Source organism: Sturnira hondurensis, unplaced genomic scaffold (assembly GCF_014824575.4).
Source record: "Sturnira hondurensis isolate 20B ecotype Veracruz unplaced genomic scaffold, ASM1482457v3 Scaffold0016663, whole genome shotgun sequence".
NCBI classification, from domain to species: Eukaryota; Metazoa; Chordata; class Mammalia; order Chiroptera; family Phyllostomidae; genus Sturnira; species Sturnira hondurensis.
Genome location: NW_028089294.1, coordinates 8,788,297 through 8,805,273, shown reverse-complemented (window position 1 = coordinate 8,805,273; position 16,977 = coordinate 8,788,297). Strand labels below are relative to the sequence as shown.

Here is a 16,977-nt window from a genome sequence, read left to right as displayed (position 1 = left end):
CCCGAGTGGGTCCAGGAGGGCCCACATCCAGCCGCCACCCTGGTCCACCCCAACCCTGCACACAGGCGCCATCTGCAGTTAGCAGCTTGAGGACACTTCCTAGGGAGCCCACCACAGCTCTCGCATCGAGGGGCACTCACTTGCCTTCACCTGGGGCACTCGTTGCTCCCACTGCTGGCCTTGCTCCCCAGCCCCCTTGCTTGCTCCCTGGACCTTCAGCCCCCGTGGTCTGGGGGCTTCGTACCCACCTGTGTGGCTAGAACACGTTGGGACTTTCTGCCCTGCCTTTTTGTCCAGCCCACGTTGCTTCCATTTGTCGGGGAGTGTTAGGGATGCGGTCTCAGGAAAAACTTCCCAGAGGGTATGACTTCCTCCGGAGGAGTGTAGACGACGGTAAGTTCCTTAAGGAGAAACGCGTTTTATTTAGGAAACACAATATTGTGCACTAGTGAGAGTTCTGGCTCTGAAGTCTGTTCATAGTCCCACCCAACAGCTTGCCTGGTGCGGTCTCTTGGCCAAGCTGTGCAGTTTCCATCTGTAAAATGGGAATAACAATAGTATCTGCGTATTTAGGGTGGTTCTAAGGAATAACTAAGTTGACTCATTCTTATAAAGCGCTTGAACGGTGCCTTGTACGTAGGAAGCACATGGTAAATGTTAGTGGTGGTTGTATCTTTGCTCCTCAACATTGAATACTGTGGTTTATACATAATGGGTCCTCAGTAAATGTTTTGTGGAATAAGTGTTATTCAAAAGGTGGGAAATGATTTCCTCATCTCTTGTCGTGTTTGGCTGCAGGAAGCTTTGTAGGCATAAGGGCGCTTACCCCTTGGGGGGGGGGGGCAGGGTAGAAGGATGTTCCATATTCAGTATTAGTAACCTTGTGCCCGTGATTTGTTCCTCAGACGTAACATACCCAGTGTGTCAGAAGTTTGATGACTGTTTACTGGCCCCCAAGGTAACTTTGAAAGTGGGAAATAGCTTGATTGATTGGTTGATTTCTAGTAAGCATTGTTAATTGGAGTATTTCAAACTCCAGCGTATTTGATGGCTGTATGAACCAGAATCTGCTCTTCCTGGATGAGTAGATCAAGTCTTTCTAACTTGTGTTTGCTTTCAAGGTAGGAGATGAGTAGAAAGACGCTTTTTAATTTGCATATATTCTTGCCCACTCCGTGTGAAGCATTGGGGCCATGCAAGTTGTGGTAGCTCAATAAATAATGTTTTCAAGTTAATGAGTAAAAAAACAAAATGTTTTTTCGAATTATATCAACATTGGTGGCTGGAAGGTGCTTGAGGGGAAGTTTTTGTTGCGTGACCCCCCCCCCCACACACACACAAGGCAGATTGTTCCTCTCTTGCTGTGGGGTACAGGATGGGGGCGCTGCTCTCAGAGTTATTGCCCATCTACCATGAAAGGAGCAGACGGTCCCCAGATTGCCCAGATGAGGTGGAGGGGAAAGGCTGCCACAACGCACCCGTGTTGAGCTGTCTGGACCGTACTCCGGAGGAAGGTCACAGCTCTGACAGAAGGAGGTGAGCCAGTGTTTTGTGGTTGTTTTTTTTTGTTTGTTGTTTTTTTTTAGTTAAGAAAGTTTAAAAGTTCACGCTGATCCTAGTTCATGTGGCAAGGACTGAAGAATATATGTCCTGGTTATATATCCTGGTCTTCTGACAGGGACTCTGCCCCTAAGGACGGGAGTTTTTGGCCGAGTTCCTGGAGATTACAGTTTGGAAAAGATGGTTTTACAAAAGTGACAGGAGCATGAATCCGAAGTCCCATGTGCTTTCCATTCTAAAAAATACTCACTGATTCAAAAAGCGAGTTATGTGACAGAATCGCAACAGCAGTAACCGTCCTTTTTCTATAGAGGAGCCCAAGAGCCTGAAACAGACACACACATAGGTTCGCATTCAAACACAGGGTACCCTGGCATTTTAAATGCCATCTCTGTTGTCATTTTAATAACTATTTCCCTTTTTTTAAAAAGATCGCAATGATGTAGCCTACAATGAAATAAATAAATAACTACATCGATTTCAATGCAAATAAGTGCAGTATGGTTCTTGGGTAGCAAGTTGTTTTCACAGGAGGTTTGAAGGATTCCTTGTTTTGTACAAAGAACAGAGAAAAACAGTTGCCATCCCTCTTCCTTGCATCTCTCTCACCCAAATGGAAGCCACCCAGTGAAAACTTGATCTTTGTCAAGGAGCCGTTCCAGGGCACACTTCAGGGGCATCGGACTGCTTCCGCTGGACTCGGGGCAAGAATCCGCCCTGAGGTCGCGGTAGTCTGAGACAGCCCCGGGCAGCAGCCTGGGGGGGAGGCGTGCAGGTCCCCGCTGCACAGGACCCTGAGCCAATTTCTTATAAAAGGTGATATGGGCGGGGGGCGGGGGGAGTCCCAGTCCTGGTTCGTTCCAGATGCTCCACCACACAGAAAGCACATCCCCTCACTAGTGTTTGGGTCTTGGTAAATAAAGGGAAGTGTTTTGTATTGAATCCTAGCTTGACACGAAAGTGGTGAAAATTGATCAGAGTCTTTGTCTTGTTTCGTTTTGTTTTCAGTAAAAGCAATTGCTTCAAACAAGTTGACGCCACATCAGGGTACCTTTTCTTGGGGTCATTTTTATCATCTCATCCACAGACTTTACTCATGGGGTTTTATTGAAAGCAATGGTTGGCTTAAAAAAGGAAAAAGATAAACATTTACTGGGTTTTGACGACTCTGGGTGTTTTCTCCACAGTGTTGTGTGGATGCAGAACCCGGCCAACACGCTTTGTGTGACTTTGTCTGACACATGAATGGCAGCCCTGAGTGGCTTCGTCTTCCTTTATTCCGGCTCCCCATTCTCCCTGGCACCATCTCTCTTTTCCTTCCCTCCCACATTCTGTTCCCATCAATCAGGTAGCTGAGGGGCAGGCAGACTCCTGTCCCAAGGTGGCCCAGTGCCAACCCGGCCAGGCCCTCCCACTCCCCCACCCTCCAGGAAAGGACAGTCACCTTGAATATCTAGGGAAGAGGGGGGCGTGAGGAGGCAGAGGGTGCTGCACCCAGACTGAAGTCAGCTTCCTCACCTGTTCACGCAGTGACCAGTTTGGGCTCCAGGTCCTCATTCCTCCCATTTCTGGCTCCAATGGAGTGGAACTTCCCTAAGCACCTCCCCTGAGTCCCCGTGGGGCCTGAGTTGTCAAGCCTCATCATGTTGTCGCCCTTATGTCCAGAGGGCAATCTTGATGGAATGTACTTTCTGGAGCCCGATTTTATGAGCCTTGGGCCCTTAGGAGCAGGGGTTGGTGAGAGGCCCATGAGAGATCAGGGCTTGAGTGTTGGGGCCCAGACTCTGCAGAGTTAAAGCCCCAGGGACGTGGAGAGATCACCAGAGAGACAAGACAGTGCGTGGGAGGTGGAAGAATCCACTGTTGTGAGGAGAATGTAGTTGGGGAGGTTAAGGAAGTTTGGTTGCCTTCTGAGGCAAAGTGGCGTTCTGTTTCAGCCAGAAATACATCAGACCTTGACACTGGGTGAGGTCAGAGAACCGTTGCCATACCAGGCATCAGAGAACCAGGGAGTTGAAAGGGCCCTCAGTAAAGCACCTCCAGGCCAGCCCCTCATTTTATTGGTTAGGGGACCGAGGCCTGAAGCACTGTGTCGTGTCTCTTAGCTTTTTACAGTTTCTACTGTGCATGCAGTGATGGGTGGGCTCCTTTTGAGCCCAGAGAGGTTTAGGGACTTTCTGTTGCCCACCCTGGAGGGAGCCCGTGGGCCCTTTAGTCCTCCCTGCCCCGTGACCTTGTTTCCAGAGCAGTGGGCATAAGCCAGCTGAATGAACTGGCCTCTGCTAAACTTTTCGCTCCCTCCCTCCCAGCCTGACTCCTTGCCCCACCTCACCCCCCACGCAGGAATCCAGCCTCCCAGCCTGACTCCTTGCCCCACCTCACCCCCCACGCAGGAATCCAGAGCCCTCTCCATGGGGGGTGTGAAGCCACAGGAATGTGGCACTCTGACCCCTGGCAGTTGAGTGTCCTGGATGGACCTGGCCTGGGAAACAGGAAGGACTCAAGGGAGGGGGGAAAGACTGCCCCATGGCCTCCGGGTGGGATGGAGGGAAAGGAAGTGCCGGATGGGACAGTGTGACCTCCTGTCAGCTAGCGCCACAGAAGACCAGGTGGGGAAGTGGGTGGGCACCCCTGGCAGAGCAGGGGATTTTAGAAGGGAGGAGCAGGCCAGGATGCAGAAGAAACTGTTGTGGGGGATAGTGAGGGTGATGGTGGAACAAGGCATGTCCAGCCACTGTGTAGATGACACATCTGTCACTTTGGAAACTAGGTATGTTAAAAGGTGGGAAAGATCCTCCTAAGGGAATTTCCATCCCAGTTGGAGACCCCAGTGTTTTCAAACATGCTAACCCTCGGCAAGACACAAGTCACCCGAGACAGGGTTAGCAAAGGAGGTGGCTGCCCATTAAGGCTGCCCAGTGGACACTTGCCTGTCCCTTTCTGCTTCTGCCAGTAATGGAACCCCTGGACCGTGCTCGGGTCAGTGACCTCCCTCAAAGAGGTTTTCCATAGCTGGGAGGTCAAGCTTTGGGGGGATGATGTCCCACCAGCTCCTTGCCCCTCTGCAGGAAAAGGGAACCGCGTGTCCTCAACTTCCTCCCAGTTAAAACCTGCAGCAGAGCTGGGGGTGCAGAGCGAAGGCTTGAACCCTCCTCACACTAACTCACGCGGAACCACGAGCCATCTGTGCTGTGGCCAAACTATGCATGGGGTTTGCCAGGAAGGCCAGCCAGCTTTTTTCATGGGGGATGTTTAAAATTACATTTCGTGCTCACGGGGAAAGAATAGAAACTGTAGTCGGCAGAGTGTTTTCCGAAGCACCTGTCGGAGAGAGCGATCCTAACGGCCGCCCGACCTGGAGGCATTGGGTTTCCCGTGTGGCAGCAGTCGCTCCGCGCCGAGTCAGCTCACTCTCCCCGCGCCCAGGTTGTCGTGAAGGATTATTAGGTGTCATGCCACATCCTCTCTGAACAGAGGGTGCTAATCGCCCTTTCTTCTTTCTCATGTCACATTTTACAGAGCCCTGGGAATAGGGGCCCTGCTATTAAGCAGAAGTGTCTTGGTTATTAGACCCGTTCACTGGCCCTGCAACCCTGGGTGTATGGCACACCTGTCTTCGCTCCACTGGCCCCAGAGGCACCAGAGGTTGGTTTGCTGTAGTCAGTGCAGCGGGTAAGCAGGCCAGTGTCTCGCTGCGCAAGGTGTTTATCTCATGGTCTGCCCTGAGACTCTACCGGATTTCTGTGAATGTGGATGTTTAAAACAACTGAATTATTAACACAATTGGTGCCTGTGTGTAAGTTTAGAGCTAGGTATGTCTCCATAGTCTAATCCTTTGAAGATTGGTGACCCTTATTGCTAGTTAAGTAGGATATGGATTTGATTAGGGCGTCCTTTGGGCTCTGTCTACACTTGATAACTTGCTTTTGTGTCCTAAAAACCGTTAGTTCCTGAAAGATATTGAATGTAATAGATCACTTGTAACCTTTCAGGTAGGAGTTAAGGTAGATCTCTTTCCGCAAATTGTAAGTCTTATCGTTTGAACAGTTTTCCGGTGACAGCCTTTACACTGTAAAGACTAAATAGGATAATATTGCAGAATCATAACTTAGAAGATCCGCCTACCTAATTGCATATGGGAATACATATTGCTCTAGCTTGTGGAAAAGGGGTGGGTGTCTCACGTGGGTCTTATTTATGTTTCCTTTTGGGTGCAAATAGTTATTCTCTGTCTATGCATGCATGCATTCTAATTTGAAATGTAGACATGTATCGATTTTAACTTTGACCCTGCGTTGTTTTAAAATACCCAAAGGTACCCGCTTCCTACATCTCCGGAGACGTGAATTGCTATACCGTTTATTCTTTTGCATGTCCAATACTCCAGAAAGGTATTAACTGTAAAAGCATAAGCACTGAAGCACTTAATCAAGCCTGAGTCTTAGACACTCACAGAATATCTTTAAAGCTGCCGCTTTTCTTTTCACGTGTTGTTGTTAATCGGCAATGTTATCTCACAGAGCAGTCACCTGGTCTACTCTGCCATTTGTTTGTTTCCATTTAGTCCATGGGATTGGGGTCTGCTCTGCGCCACTACTGGGCTCAGCATGCAGCGGCTGTAGGAACAAGGAAGCCACAGTTTCTGCCCCAAAGAAGCTCAGAATTCAGCTGCTGACAAATAGCACAGTGCATTGGGGTGCGTGAAATGGTTGTGGGGGGCAGCAAAGCAATACATAGATGTCTTTGAGGAGAAGACAGTTGAGCTGAGCATGGCCAGATGGTGGCAGATTTCCAGGTGAAGAGGGGACAAAAAAGATCCTTCCTCTGAGGAGGAAGCAGCATCAGCAAAGTCCTGTCAGAGTGCAAATGCACCCTATGTGCTCAGGGACTTGACTGAGTCAGTATTTGTGGAGGACCTACCACGGTCAAAGCCCTGGTCCAAGTGCGGAAGATGTAGTGGTGAACAACAGAGATGCCCGTCCCTACCAGCCTGAAGGGGCAGAGGTGTTTGGTTTGCACTTTAAAACAGAATGGTCATGGAACGTCTTGCGGAAATGTTGAGATTGATCAGACATCTGAAGGAGTGAGGGAGTGACCTGATCACATCCCTGGGAGAGGGTGTTCCAGGTGGGAGGAACGCCATGGCCAAGGTGCTGAAGCTGCATGGCCTAGCGGGGAAGAGCTGATGGCTGTGCAGAGCGCGTGACAGGGAAGGGGACCTGGGGCTGCCTCATTTGTCATTTGAGGAGTTGGACTTGACCTTGGAGGCAGGTGGGAGCCATTGAAGACCTTTGCATGTTGTTGATAGTGTTAGCATGGACGTCACGGAGACCCCCAAACTGGAGTGCTCAGTGAGCTGGAGCCGGCATCTGTTAGGTGTGGAGGTTCCAGTACTACTCAACAGAAAGCCCAGTGCTGTGAGGAATGTGCAAACGTATGTATCAGACGTGTTCTTAAGATTTCTTAGTCTTCCGGTGGTCTTGTTACCTTTACTTTGTGTGATCTATCTCATGCGAACCTTACGGATTAAATGGTTGCTGTGTAAATCAGGTCCTCCCAGATACTAATATCCGTTTCTTGACCTACCCTGAGGCAGGAGACCTGCTTTTCATTGTCCCCGATTTACATTTTCTTCTCGGTGGAGAGGTCCAGGCTGACTTTCCAGGGCTGATGCCTTTAAATGAATGCGTCAGACAGGCCCTGCACAGCAGGAAGTTTCCTGATAGGACACGGTTGTCTCTAATTTTCAGTTCTAAATTACAATACTACTTCCTACGTAAACAAACAGTAGCAGCGTGGATTTTAATGGTGTATTAGGAGGAAAAAATCTGGACATTTACTCTACATCAAACTTTCACTTACGATGAAACTGCAGGGCAGTAGGAAATTGGAAATTGTGCACACACATGAGAATGTCCGTCGAATATTGCTGGCGTGCTGTGCTTTGTGCCGGGGTCAGGTAGCAGGGCATTCGGGGAGAGTGAGGAGGTAAATGAGGTCAGACATGGCGATGCCTGCACTTCACGGAAGAGTGTAAAGGTTTGGGTTCTGAGGCCTGATATTTAAGGGTGACTTTTCTTTGTGGAACGGTACTGGAGTTAGTGGCGAGGATCAGCGAGGGATATATTGTTGGAATTTAAACTTGATCACTCTTTCACTTCTTATCATCTTCCACTTGGTTTACTTCAGAGAATTTAGATACATTATTGAGGTAGAGTTCACAGCATGGTCACGTTGATTTGTAAAAACGTTTCTTACAAAACAACAGCTAACCGATTTCACAAAATTATCATCCTGAAAAGATCCCTTAATGCTAGTTGCAGAGAAGTATACATTTTAAAAAACCATTGTTTGCACCTCAGGAGTGTGGCTGTGCACTGTATGAGAAGGCATGGCTGCCCTCACCAAGAAACCTGTGTCCTGGATGATAGACTAGTTCAGATTATATCTATGTGGTTGGATTTCGTGTTCATCTGTTGTTTCCCATGTGACTCCATTTGCTTGGCTCAGCAGGTGTCAGAGAGAGCCCCCTGCCTGCCCCTGTGGTAATGACCTTCAGCAGCGAGCCACCTAGGCCATTTTCACCCGTGACGGGCTTCACCACAGTGAGATGGGAAAAGAGCGGTGGACCTTCCTTCTGTACCAGTGTTCATTCCTTTTTTCCCCCTGATGCTTGTGTCCTCTGGACTCACTTGAACTTGAACTTCTGCCCAACCCTTTGAGGATATCACTTCCCTGTTTGTTCAGGTCCCCCTATCCTATGCTTGATGCTAAGTCCCTATGGAATTCAGAGCCACGTTGCTTAGCTTTTCTCCTCCGCCAAACGTGTGAACCTTAGAAGGCGCCTAGCGTGATTTCTGGCACATAAAAACGTGGCTCACTAAATGTGAACTGTTACCAGAAGATTTATCTTGAGGGGGTGAATGTGCCTCATTCTCTGTGCTAACTGTTCAGCTGGTATAATGAAAAATTTACATCCTTCAAATGCTTATTTTCAGAACTCCATGTTTATTTTGTTCTTATTTGAAATTCTCGTCACGTTTATGCTTTTCGCTGTCGTGGCTTATACTTTCGGATGAGTGCAGTTTAGAAAAAAGGCATTCTCATATCTAGTCTTGTGTTTTGCTCCTGGCCATTCGACTAGCTGATTTTAGGTTAGAGCGTACATTAATATTTATAAAACGGTACTGCACATCATTCATACCCACGAGTCCCTTTCTGGCAAGACACATGAACTTATGTCACATCAATTATGGTCACGATACGTGAAAGTGGTAGAAAGGGAGATAATAGAGTTTATTATCTATTATTTAATATGGTTGAAGAATATTTATTCATTTGGGCATATGATAAATATTTGTTGACATATTGATGTATTGGTCAATACAACTTGAGTTAGTATTAATATGTCACAGGTAGAAAGACTGAAATATAAAAACGCTTCTGTTATTTCTGAATAATTGACTTGTTTTTCCTCACCACTGAATTTACTTTCCAGAAAAGTTTGGCACTCAAAGATTCCGATTGCTTCGGATAAACTCAAGTCTCCTTGTCCTCTAACCCCATTTCTGTTCATTCCTCCTGCTGGAATCTATCTTGCCAAGCTACTATTTGCTAAGCTTTATGGCAGCCCAATAACAAACAGAACAGTCAAACGAGATCTTTGGCATCAAAGAAGCCACTTTCTGCTGGCAGAGGGTAGGGGAGCCATTCCATCACGCTGCGTGAGTGGAGTAACGTTAGTAGGAGAACTCCGGGGGAGGAGCCGATACTCCTTTAGTTCCCATGGGGTGAACGAAACCTGGAGAAAGTGTTAAAGACCGAGCAGGCGTTTTTCTAAGCAGGTGATGAGAAGAAGCTTCCTTGCTATCAAGCAGGAAATTATCCATCTCTTACCAGTTTCCTCTGTTTCGGGATTCCTAGAAACATTTTATTCACATACTTGCTGCAATTTAGGTTAGAATGGTGGGAAAACTACTTAGAGCATTAAATCCTTAGCACCGTGCTTGGTTCTTGACGTACTGTTGAGAGTCAGATATTTGTTCGAGAAATGAATGATTACACGAAAGAATTGGTGAATTTACAGCCTGTGGTTCGTCTGTGGTCCTCCCTTTGTTGTATTGCTAAGGTAGCTGACGAAAAGAACAGCAATGGAACATTTGCGTATCATCATTTTACTGGAAGCTGATTTAGTAAATTGGATCAGTACTATTTTTTTGAAGAGTTCCCCAGTTAGACATAATATGAATCCGTGGTCATTTGTAAAATATTTATTTATTTATTTTTAGAGGGGAAGGGAAAGAAAAAGGGAGAGAAACATCAATGTGTGGTTGCCTCTTGCTCACCCCCTAGTGGGGGCCCAGCCTGGCCTGCAACCCAGGCATGTGCCCTGACTAGAAATTGAACCAACAACCCTTTGGTTCGCAGGTTGGTACTCAGCGCTCTGAGCCACACCCGCCAGGGTGACTCAGTGGTCCTTTGTGTTTGCTGTAATTGAGAGATTTGTATTGGTTGAAGAGTTCGTCTTCAAACTGCATTTGTGTGTGTATTTTAGTATTTCCATTGTTTTAGATTCAGGCTTTAGCCATTCCGGGATAGAGTCACCTATGCCTAACATAGCGCTTTGTGGAAAGGTCTGTAAAAACAAATTTTTGTAACATGAATCATTTCTGATAACTGTAATTCTGGGTTTCCTGCTTTGCACTGATTACAGCACAAGAATGAGAGGGAGAGGGAAGCACCAGCCTTTGGAACCTCTGTGCACCTTGAGCTTGAGGCAGAGAGAGTGAAAGCTCACTGCATGCGATTCCTCCTTGAGCAGAACCGAGCGCCCGATAACAGCCGGCCAGAAACTGGGGGAGTTAGAGCTGCAACTGTACATTACACGGGAGTTTCTCTGCGGCGTGGAGAGAGATGCAGGGTTAGCTGTTTGCATCTGACTGTAGCTACAGGGATATGTGAACAGCTGGAGAATTAATTTGATATATATTCCCAGAAGCCGTTTCTCTGCCAACAGAATTCCATTACTGTGAGTTTTAGAGTGTGTACTGTGAATTTGTTTCTTGCCTTTTAATATTTGCTATAGCATATTTCTGGTGAGTGGAGTGCCACATAATGGGGTGTGGCTGTATCTTGGTTTGGAGTACACTCCGTTAACCTAAGCCAGCAATTTCCAACCGGTGTGCCACAAGAATTTTTAAAACATGCGATACCTGACTATTTAGTCAGGGGGCACCGACCTCTTTTCCCTTAGATTGCCATAAAAAAAAAAAAAAAAACAGCCAAAACAACAAGAACTGTATGGTGAGAATAAAACAAAATTATACCTGTTTTTTGTTTTTTTTTTTTGTCAGATCAGCAAAATTTTTTTGGCATGCCACAGAATTTCAGTGATTAGTTTATGTGTGCCGTGGGACGAAAAAGGGTGAAAATCACCGATGTAAGCACAGGCAAGGTAGGAAAGGTAGGGCTCTGGGTATCCAAGTGCCTTCGACCTTCAGGAAGTCGTGTTTCAGATGAGCACACAGTGCTTTGTCCAGCAAGGGCAGTCCTACTGTGTGTTTCGTCCCGTGTTAGTAGGATCTCAGACACCAGCAATAGACGGAAGGTGTTTAGAAGGACAGAGAGGTGGATTCTAGGACCAGTCAGGCAGGGTGTCCGTGGCTGGTGAATAGAGCCCCGGGCACAGAGAGGTTTGTCCTCTGGAGCTGAGGCTCCCCAGGTCTGGGATTGGATGTGTTTTCATCCCTGTTCCAAGATGCCTCTTCCTTCACCTCTTTTTCCTGCTCACTCCCTTTCCTACTCTCAGGACTGAAGCTGTTCTGTTACTAGACTTTTAAAATCTTTTGTGTGAAATATGGAAGGACGGCATCGTCGTGAATGTTAGAAGAGACTTCAGAAAGACCAAGTCCAGGATATGACTGAATAAGGCTGTCGGAGGGGCAGGCGTTCTTGTTTCCGCTCCCCATGTGCGCTCTTAAGAACAAAAAGGTGTCCTGCAGAATCACCATGCTGGAAACAAGAGTGGTTATGCAGAATAGGGTTAGGGGCTGGTCTTTCAAAACCTGTGGACTCTGTACACAGAGGGTAAATATAAATGATAATCCAACCAGGTCAGCCGAGCTGGGCTGGCCCCTTCGGCCTGGGCAGCCCCTCCTTGGCAGCCTCCTCTGCTCCTGAGCTCATGCTGTTCCCTTCAGGGCACAAAGCCTTGAGGACATTCACTTTCTTTTTTAGTCTCTTACCTTTTATTGTTGTTCGAGTACAGTTGTCTCTAGTATCACCCCACCACGCCCCTGCCCAAGGCATTCGCTTTCACGGAGACCAGTTTCATCTGAAATACAAATGAGATCCAAGAGTAGTTTCTTCATCAGGATTTTTAAAAACAGAGGAAAATGTCTCTAGGTTTATTTCTACTTGCAATCTTCTTGGACAGTTTAATGTTGAGAGAAGAAGCCATTTCTGGCATTAAAGGAAGGGATTTCAGCAAGCTTATCAGCCTTTTCTTAAGGTGATCACGTACTGCTAAGGCTTTTCCTTTAATTAGGAGAGAACTTGCTCCCGATCTTTCCATACCATCAACGTGCTGGGAAAAAGGTCATGCATGAACTAACGCCAACTTCTGCGGTGTCCTGACTCTGTTTTCCAATGTACCGGTTACCTACCAGCTGAATCACGTTAAAAGAACACGCGTTCTTACGGTTCAGGGGTAACTGTTCAGAGAAGAGGCTCCAGAGTGCCTTTTGCTGATTGCATTGGCCCAGGTGCACCAGCAAGACATGCCCCTGCGCTACAACAGCAGCTCTCAGAGCATGGGCCACGGACCTGGGGGACTCCAAGGACACAAGCTCAGAACTCTTCCATAGTCACGTTACATGTTACTTGCTTTTATTCTGTGTGTCGGCATTTGCACGGGTGGTGCCAAAGCAATGGTGGTAGAGAGGCTGGCATCTTCGTTCGTAGGGAAGCCATTGGCACCACACTCTGCCATCCAAGCCTTGCATTCGTTACTGCCATGCACTTGCAGTCAGTCCTAATGACACAGTCGTAAGCAGCATCAAAATTAATGTCCCTTAACAGTTCCCTTGATTGAAGCAGTGCGAGTGATTACATTTCGGCCCTCCATGACACATCTCATGAATGTTCCTGGGATGAGATGGGACACACACGTGATGTGCCTGTGCCTCAGCGTAGCGTAGCCCGGTGGCCATCTCAGGAAAAAGCACCGCATTTCCAGACGTCTTCCAAACGTCCACGGGGAGACTGCAGGTTAGCGGTCAGATGTCACTGACCCTTCCCTGCAGTGCTCGCATTGGAACGCCTGTGGGTGTTGATTCATACGTGAAATCACTAGGTTTCTCTCGCTTTAGAGAAAATCACATCCTGATTTGGTACTTGCGCAGGTTACATAGTTAAAAATGCATTTGCAGAGTTACTACCTCAGTTGTCTTGACCTTTCAGGCTGGGAGAATTCTTATCACGTGGAGAGAACCAAGAAACAACCGGCTATAAAGTGAAACAGGACAACACTCCTGTTTTTAACTCCTTCCATCTCCGCATCACCACCAATCCAAGGAGAAACGGGGGGGGGGGGCAATGTCAGAGAATCAGAACCTTCATCCTTACACTGTATAATGTGGATTTACTTTGGGGGGGGAAGATTTTAAAGCATCAAATTTTCCAGGTGCTGTCAGCAGCATGATTGGGCTCAGATTTGATTTCTGTAATCAAACCTTGCCACATTTATGCTTCCAATCCCTGTTAATTGGCTGTTAAAGGATTTTAAAATATAATGTCCTGTAATAGAAAAACATAAAAGCGTTTGTCTCAGAAGCATGTCATATTTGACCCAATAACGTGGTGGTTGCCAAGGGAACTCTTTTCCAGGAAGAAAAACCAAGTATTGATTAGGGTGGGGACCTAGAATGGGAGGGATTCCTCTCAAAAAGGAAGATAAAAGCATGTAAGACAATTTTGGCTTCAGAGTCCAGTGCTTTCTGACGGGATACGGTGGCCATGACGTTTCCTGAGGGGACCAGCGGACTGACTTGTTCATCTTGAGGACGGCCCGTCACTCCTGCCGAGAGGCATTGGCTGAGACCGAAGCAGAAAACAGTGAGGAGCCAGGAAGAGCATTGAGGGCTGTTGCCTTCTAGTTCCAACTCCACATTCAGGAAGAAGGGCCCTCCTGTGGGGAGGCAGAGAGAGCATCTGGCAGCGCGCCCAAATTGGCTCGGAGACGGACTCCTTGGGAGGCCCGCTGCTGCCAGCCAGGTGGTAGGAGGCCGATGTCTTGGAGCTGCCCAGGGAAGCAGGCCGATGATGGGTGATTCCTCGTGAGGAAAGGGCCCAAGCAGCCAAGCATTTTTTGTGAATGTGTGCCTCAACGCTTTACTCCTACGCTTTTGAAAGAAGGTTTTTATTGTGCAGACGTGTTCTTTATAGGGAAACATTTCCTTGTAATGTTACAGACGTATTTTTAAACAGAACAGTTTCTGTTCAAAAAAAGCATAGGCAATGGCATCGACCACACCAGTGACATGAAAAGGTAGATAATCAATAGTGAACACTATACAAAATCCCGGGGTTAAGGGCGTTGAGATTTGAATAAGACCTGGCTCTGTTTATAACTCTTGGTGTAGTGGGGAAGTTTGAGGAACACAAAAATCAGCACTGTAGGGGCCAAGAGGTCCATGTGGGTGTTTCTGGGAGCTCAGGGGATGGAGCCGTTGGTAGATGGAGAAGACTCCTCAAAAGAGGCATCGTTTGAACTGGGCCTTGAGGGATGAATAGGAGTCACGGGAGTACCCGGAGGAGGAGTGTGCAAGCAGATGGCACTCAATAAGCAAAGGCTGCGCAGGCATGAGACTCATCATGAAGAACCTTATATTTCTGTTCTCACTCTAGTAGTCAATAAGAAGTGTGGACCTCTTTTTTTTTTTTTGCTATTGGCAAGAGACGGCCACTGGACTGAACAGGCTTGTTTTTTGAGGAAGATGATTGTGGTGACAGCCTGGGGGGATGGTGGGACAAGAGAACCATGCTGGAGTCCCAGTGGAGGGTATTGGGTCAGGAGAGTTCCAGTTCCAGTGGAAGGTGACAAAACCTGTATCAGGATCCACTCAGTTTGGTTACATGTTCACTGTACATATTTATAAAATATAATAAAGATATTTTTTCTCAGAATATGGGAAAGAGAAATAGTTACTTGAATTTCTTAGAACCATTTTTAAGCTTCTAGGGTTGAACCGTATTTGAGTTACAAATTTAGATGTACAATCACAAAAATTCCTTCATGGCAAATTTCATTGGATCGGATGAGGCTGGCAGTACTAAATGACACGTCAACAATTAAATAGATAAATCATTTACACGTGTGGCTTTGTTACATATTAGAACTGAAGACTGGATCATCACCTACTTTTCCATGTCAAATCATTTCGGTATATTCTCATTTGGTTTTTTTTTTCCAGAGTAATTTAGTGACTTCACTGTTGTCTTGATAGGGATGTGTGCGTATGTTTTCTGTCATTTCTAAAGACAAAATACATAGGAAAACATTTGAAAACAGATAAATCGTGGTTTTGTATAAACTTCTAAAACCATTTTCCTAAGAGCTACAGCTTTGATCTGTGTGAACTTGATCTCCTGGAATCAAAACACAGGAGGTTTTCTCCACTCGCTTTTCAAAGAGTCACCCTGCAGCTCTTTGTGTCGAGAATGACATCCTTCCCAAGACCCCCTTGACGAGGAAATTATTGATGTCAGTGAGGGAAACAGTCTTTTGCCTAACTTATACCGTAAATCAGCAATGTTGCCAAGAGTAAAAGTTAGCCCCATAAAAATCATAGCCATTCATTTACACCATCTTGGAGAAAACACATTCTTAAGATGGCTTTCTACCTGCCTTTGTTTGAGCAACGGGTTGAAGGTATCTTTAATTCGAGCACTTTAAAAATTCTCTTCAGATACGGTATCAGAAACATGTTATTTAACAGTCAGTACCCAGTTAAGGGGCGATAAGGTAGCTGCTAAAGATAACATGAAGAGGGGAAAAACCCACATAATGTCCCAGAGATTGTGGAGAAATAATCTGGTTTTCTGTAGCAGGTGTTTCAACTCTGAGGACTGTCTTTAAGGTTGAGTCCATCTAGGGCCTGTCGTTTTTGTTTCATTTGTGTGAGCTGGGTCCCATGAAAACTGGTTGTAGAAGTCTACTTACTCCATTCCATGACCCGGACGCTGATTTTGGTCCCCGGGTCAGAATTGGACGATCTTAGCCTCTCACCAGGCTGTAGTCCTTGGTTTTATTGTCGTGTCTAGCTTGGGTTGTGATAGCAATGAATGCTAACTGAAGTACACTGGAGGGCATCTCCACCGTTGCATCCTGTTCTTTTTCTTTTTTTTCTAAGAGTTTTATTTATTTATTTTTAGAGAGAAGGGAAGGGAGGGAGGGAGAGAGGGTGAGAAACATCGAGGTGAAAGAAAAACATCGTTTGGTTGCCTCTCATAAGCACCCTGACTGGGGACGTAACCTGCAACCCAGGCGTGTGCCCTGACCAGGAATCGAACCAGCAGCCTTTCGCTTTATGGAATGACGCCCGGTCAGCTGAGCCACACCGGTCAGGCTGTCTCCCTTTCTTAATTGTTGCTGGTATCTGACTTTTTATATTAGCTGTCTTGGTGTATTAAGTTTCAGAGCCACTTTAAACCTGAAGTTGGTTTCTGCCCGATGGAGTAAAAGATCACGTGCTTTGGGGGGATAATTTCTGGATAGACTAATGTGAACCCTGTAATTTGATTGAACATGGGAAAATCCAGGAATCTATGTTTAGCATTAAAAATTATAATGGCAGTTGTTCTTGAAATAACCCATAAGAGAAGATAAGAGAAGTAGTGGGTTTTGAGCACAAATGTCTGTTTAACATGTGTGGCTATATTTCAGTCTCCTCAGTTATTAGCAGGTTGAGTTTCATTCATCTGTAAAATCGCAGCCAAACTGCTGTTTGTAAATTGAGGTGTCAAAATCGGATGTTAATCTTGACATCCTTGTACATTTTTGCCTTCCAAGAGGCCTTTCTTTGAATGAAGCTAACATTATGTGATCCTCAACTGTTTTACAGATGAGAACTGGAATGACGACCAACTGCTTGGTTTTGAACCGTGTAAAGAAAACCTGGTCTCTGGCTGCAATATAATCAACGGGAAATGTGAATGTGTCACCATTCGTTCCTGCAACAATCCCTTCGAGTTCTCAAGGAAGGATACGTGCCTTTCGGCTTTGAAGAGGATTGAAGGTAAGTACTAATTTTCACAACTGTAAGCTGGGCATTGTGGAACCCTGAGCACTGCCAGTGCGTGAGCTTGAAAGGGCACAGACAAGCTTACAGAGATCGGTAGCTTATATAACCCCAAACA

General features: G+C 46.5%; 1 protein-coding gene across 1 annotated transcript in view; it reads left to right on the top strand.

Annotated features, from left to right (window-relative positions):
• CRIM1 (cysteine rich transmembrane BMP regulator 1) overlaps window positions 1-16,977 on the top strand; it is a 178,140-nt gene that overhangs the window by 20,186 nt on the left and 140,977 nt on the right. Inside the window, exon 2 of the mRNA XM_037066568.1 lies at window positions 16,683-16,856. Within this exon, the coding sequence (XP_036922463.1) occupies window positions 16,683-16,856 (174 nt within the window). The remainder of the gene's footprint in view (window positions 1-16,682; window positions 16,857-16,977) is intronic.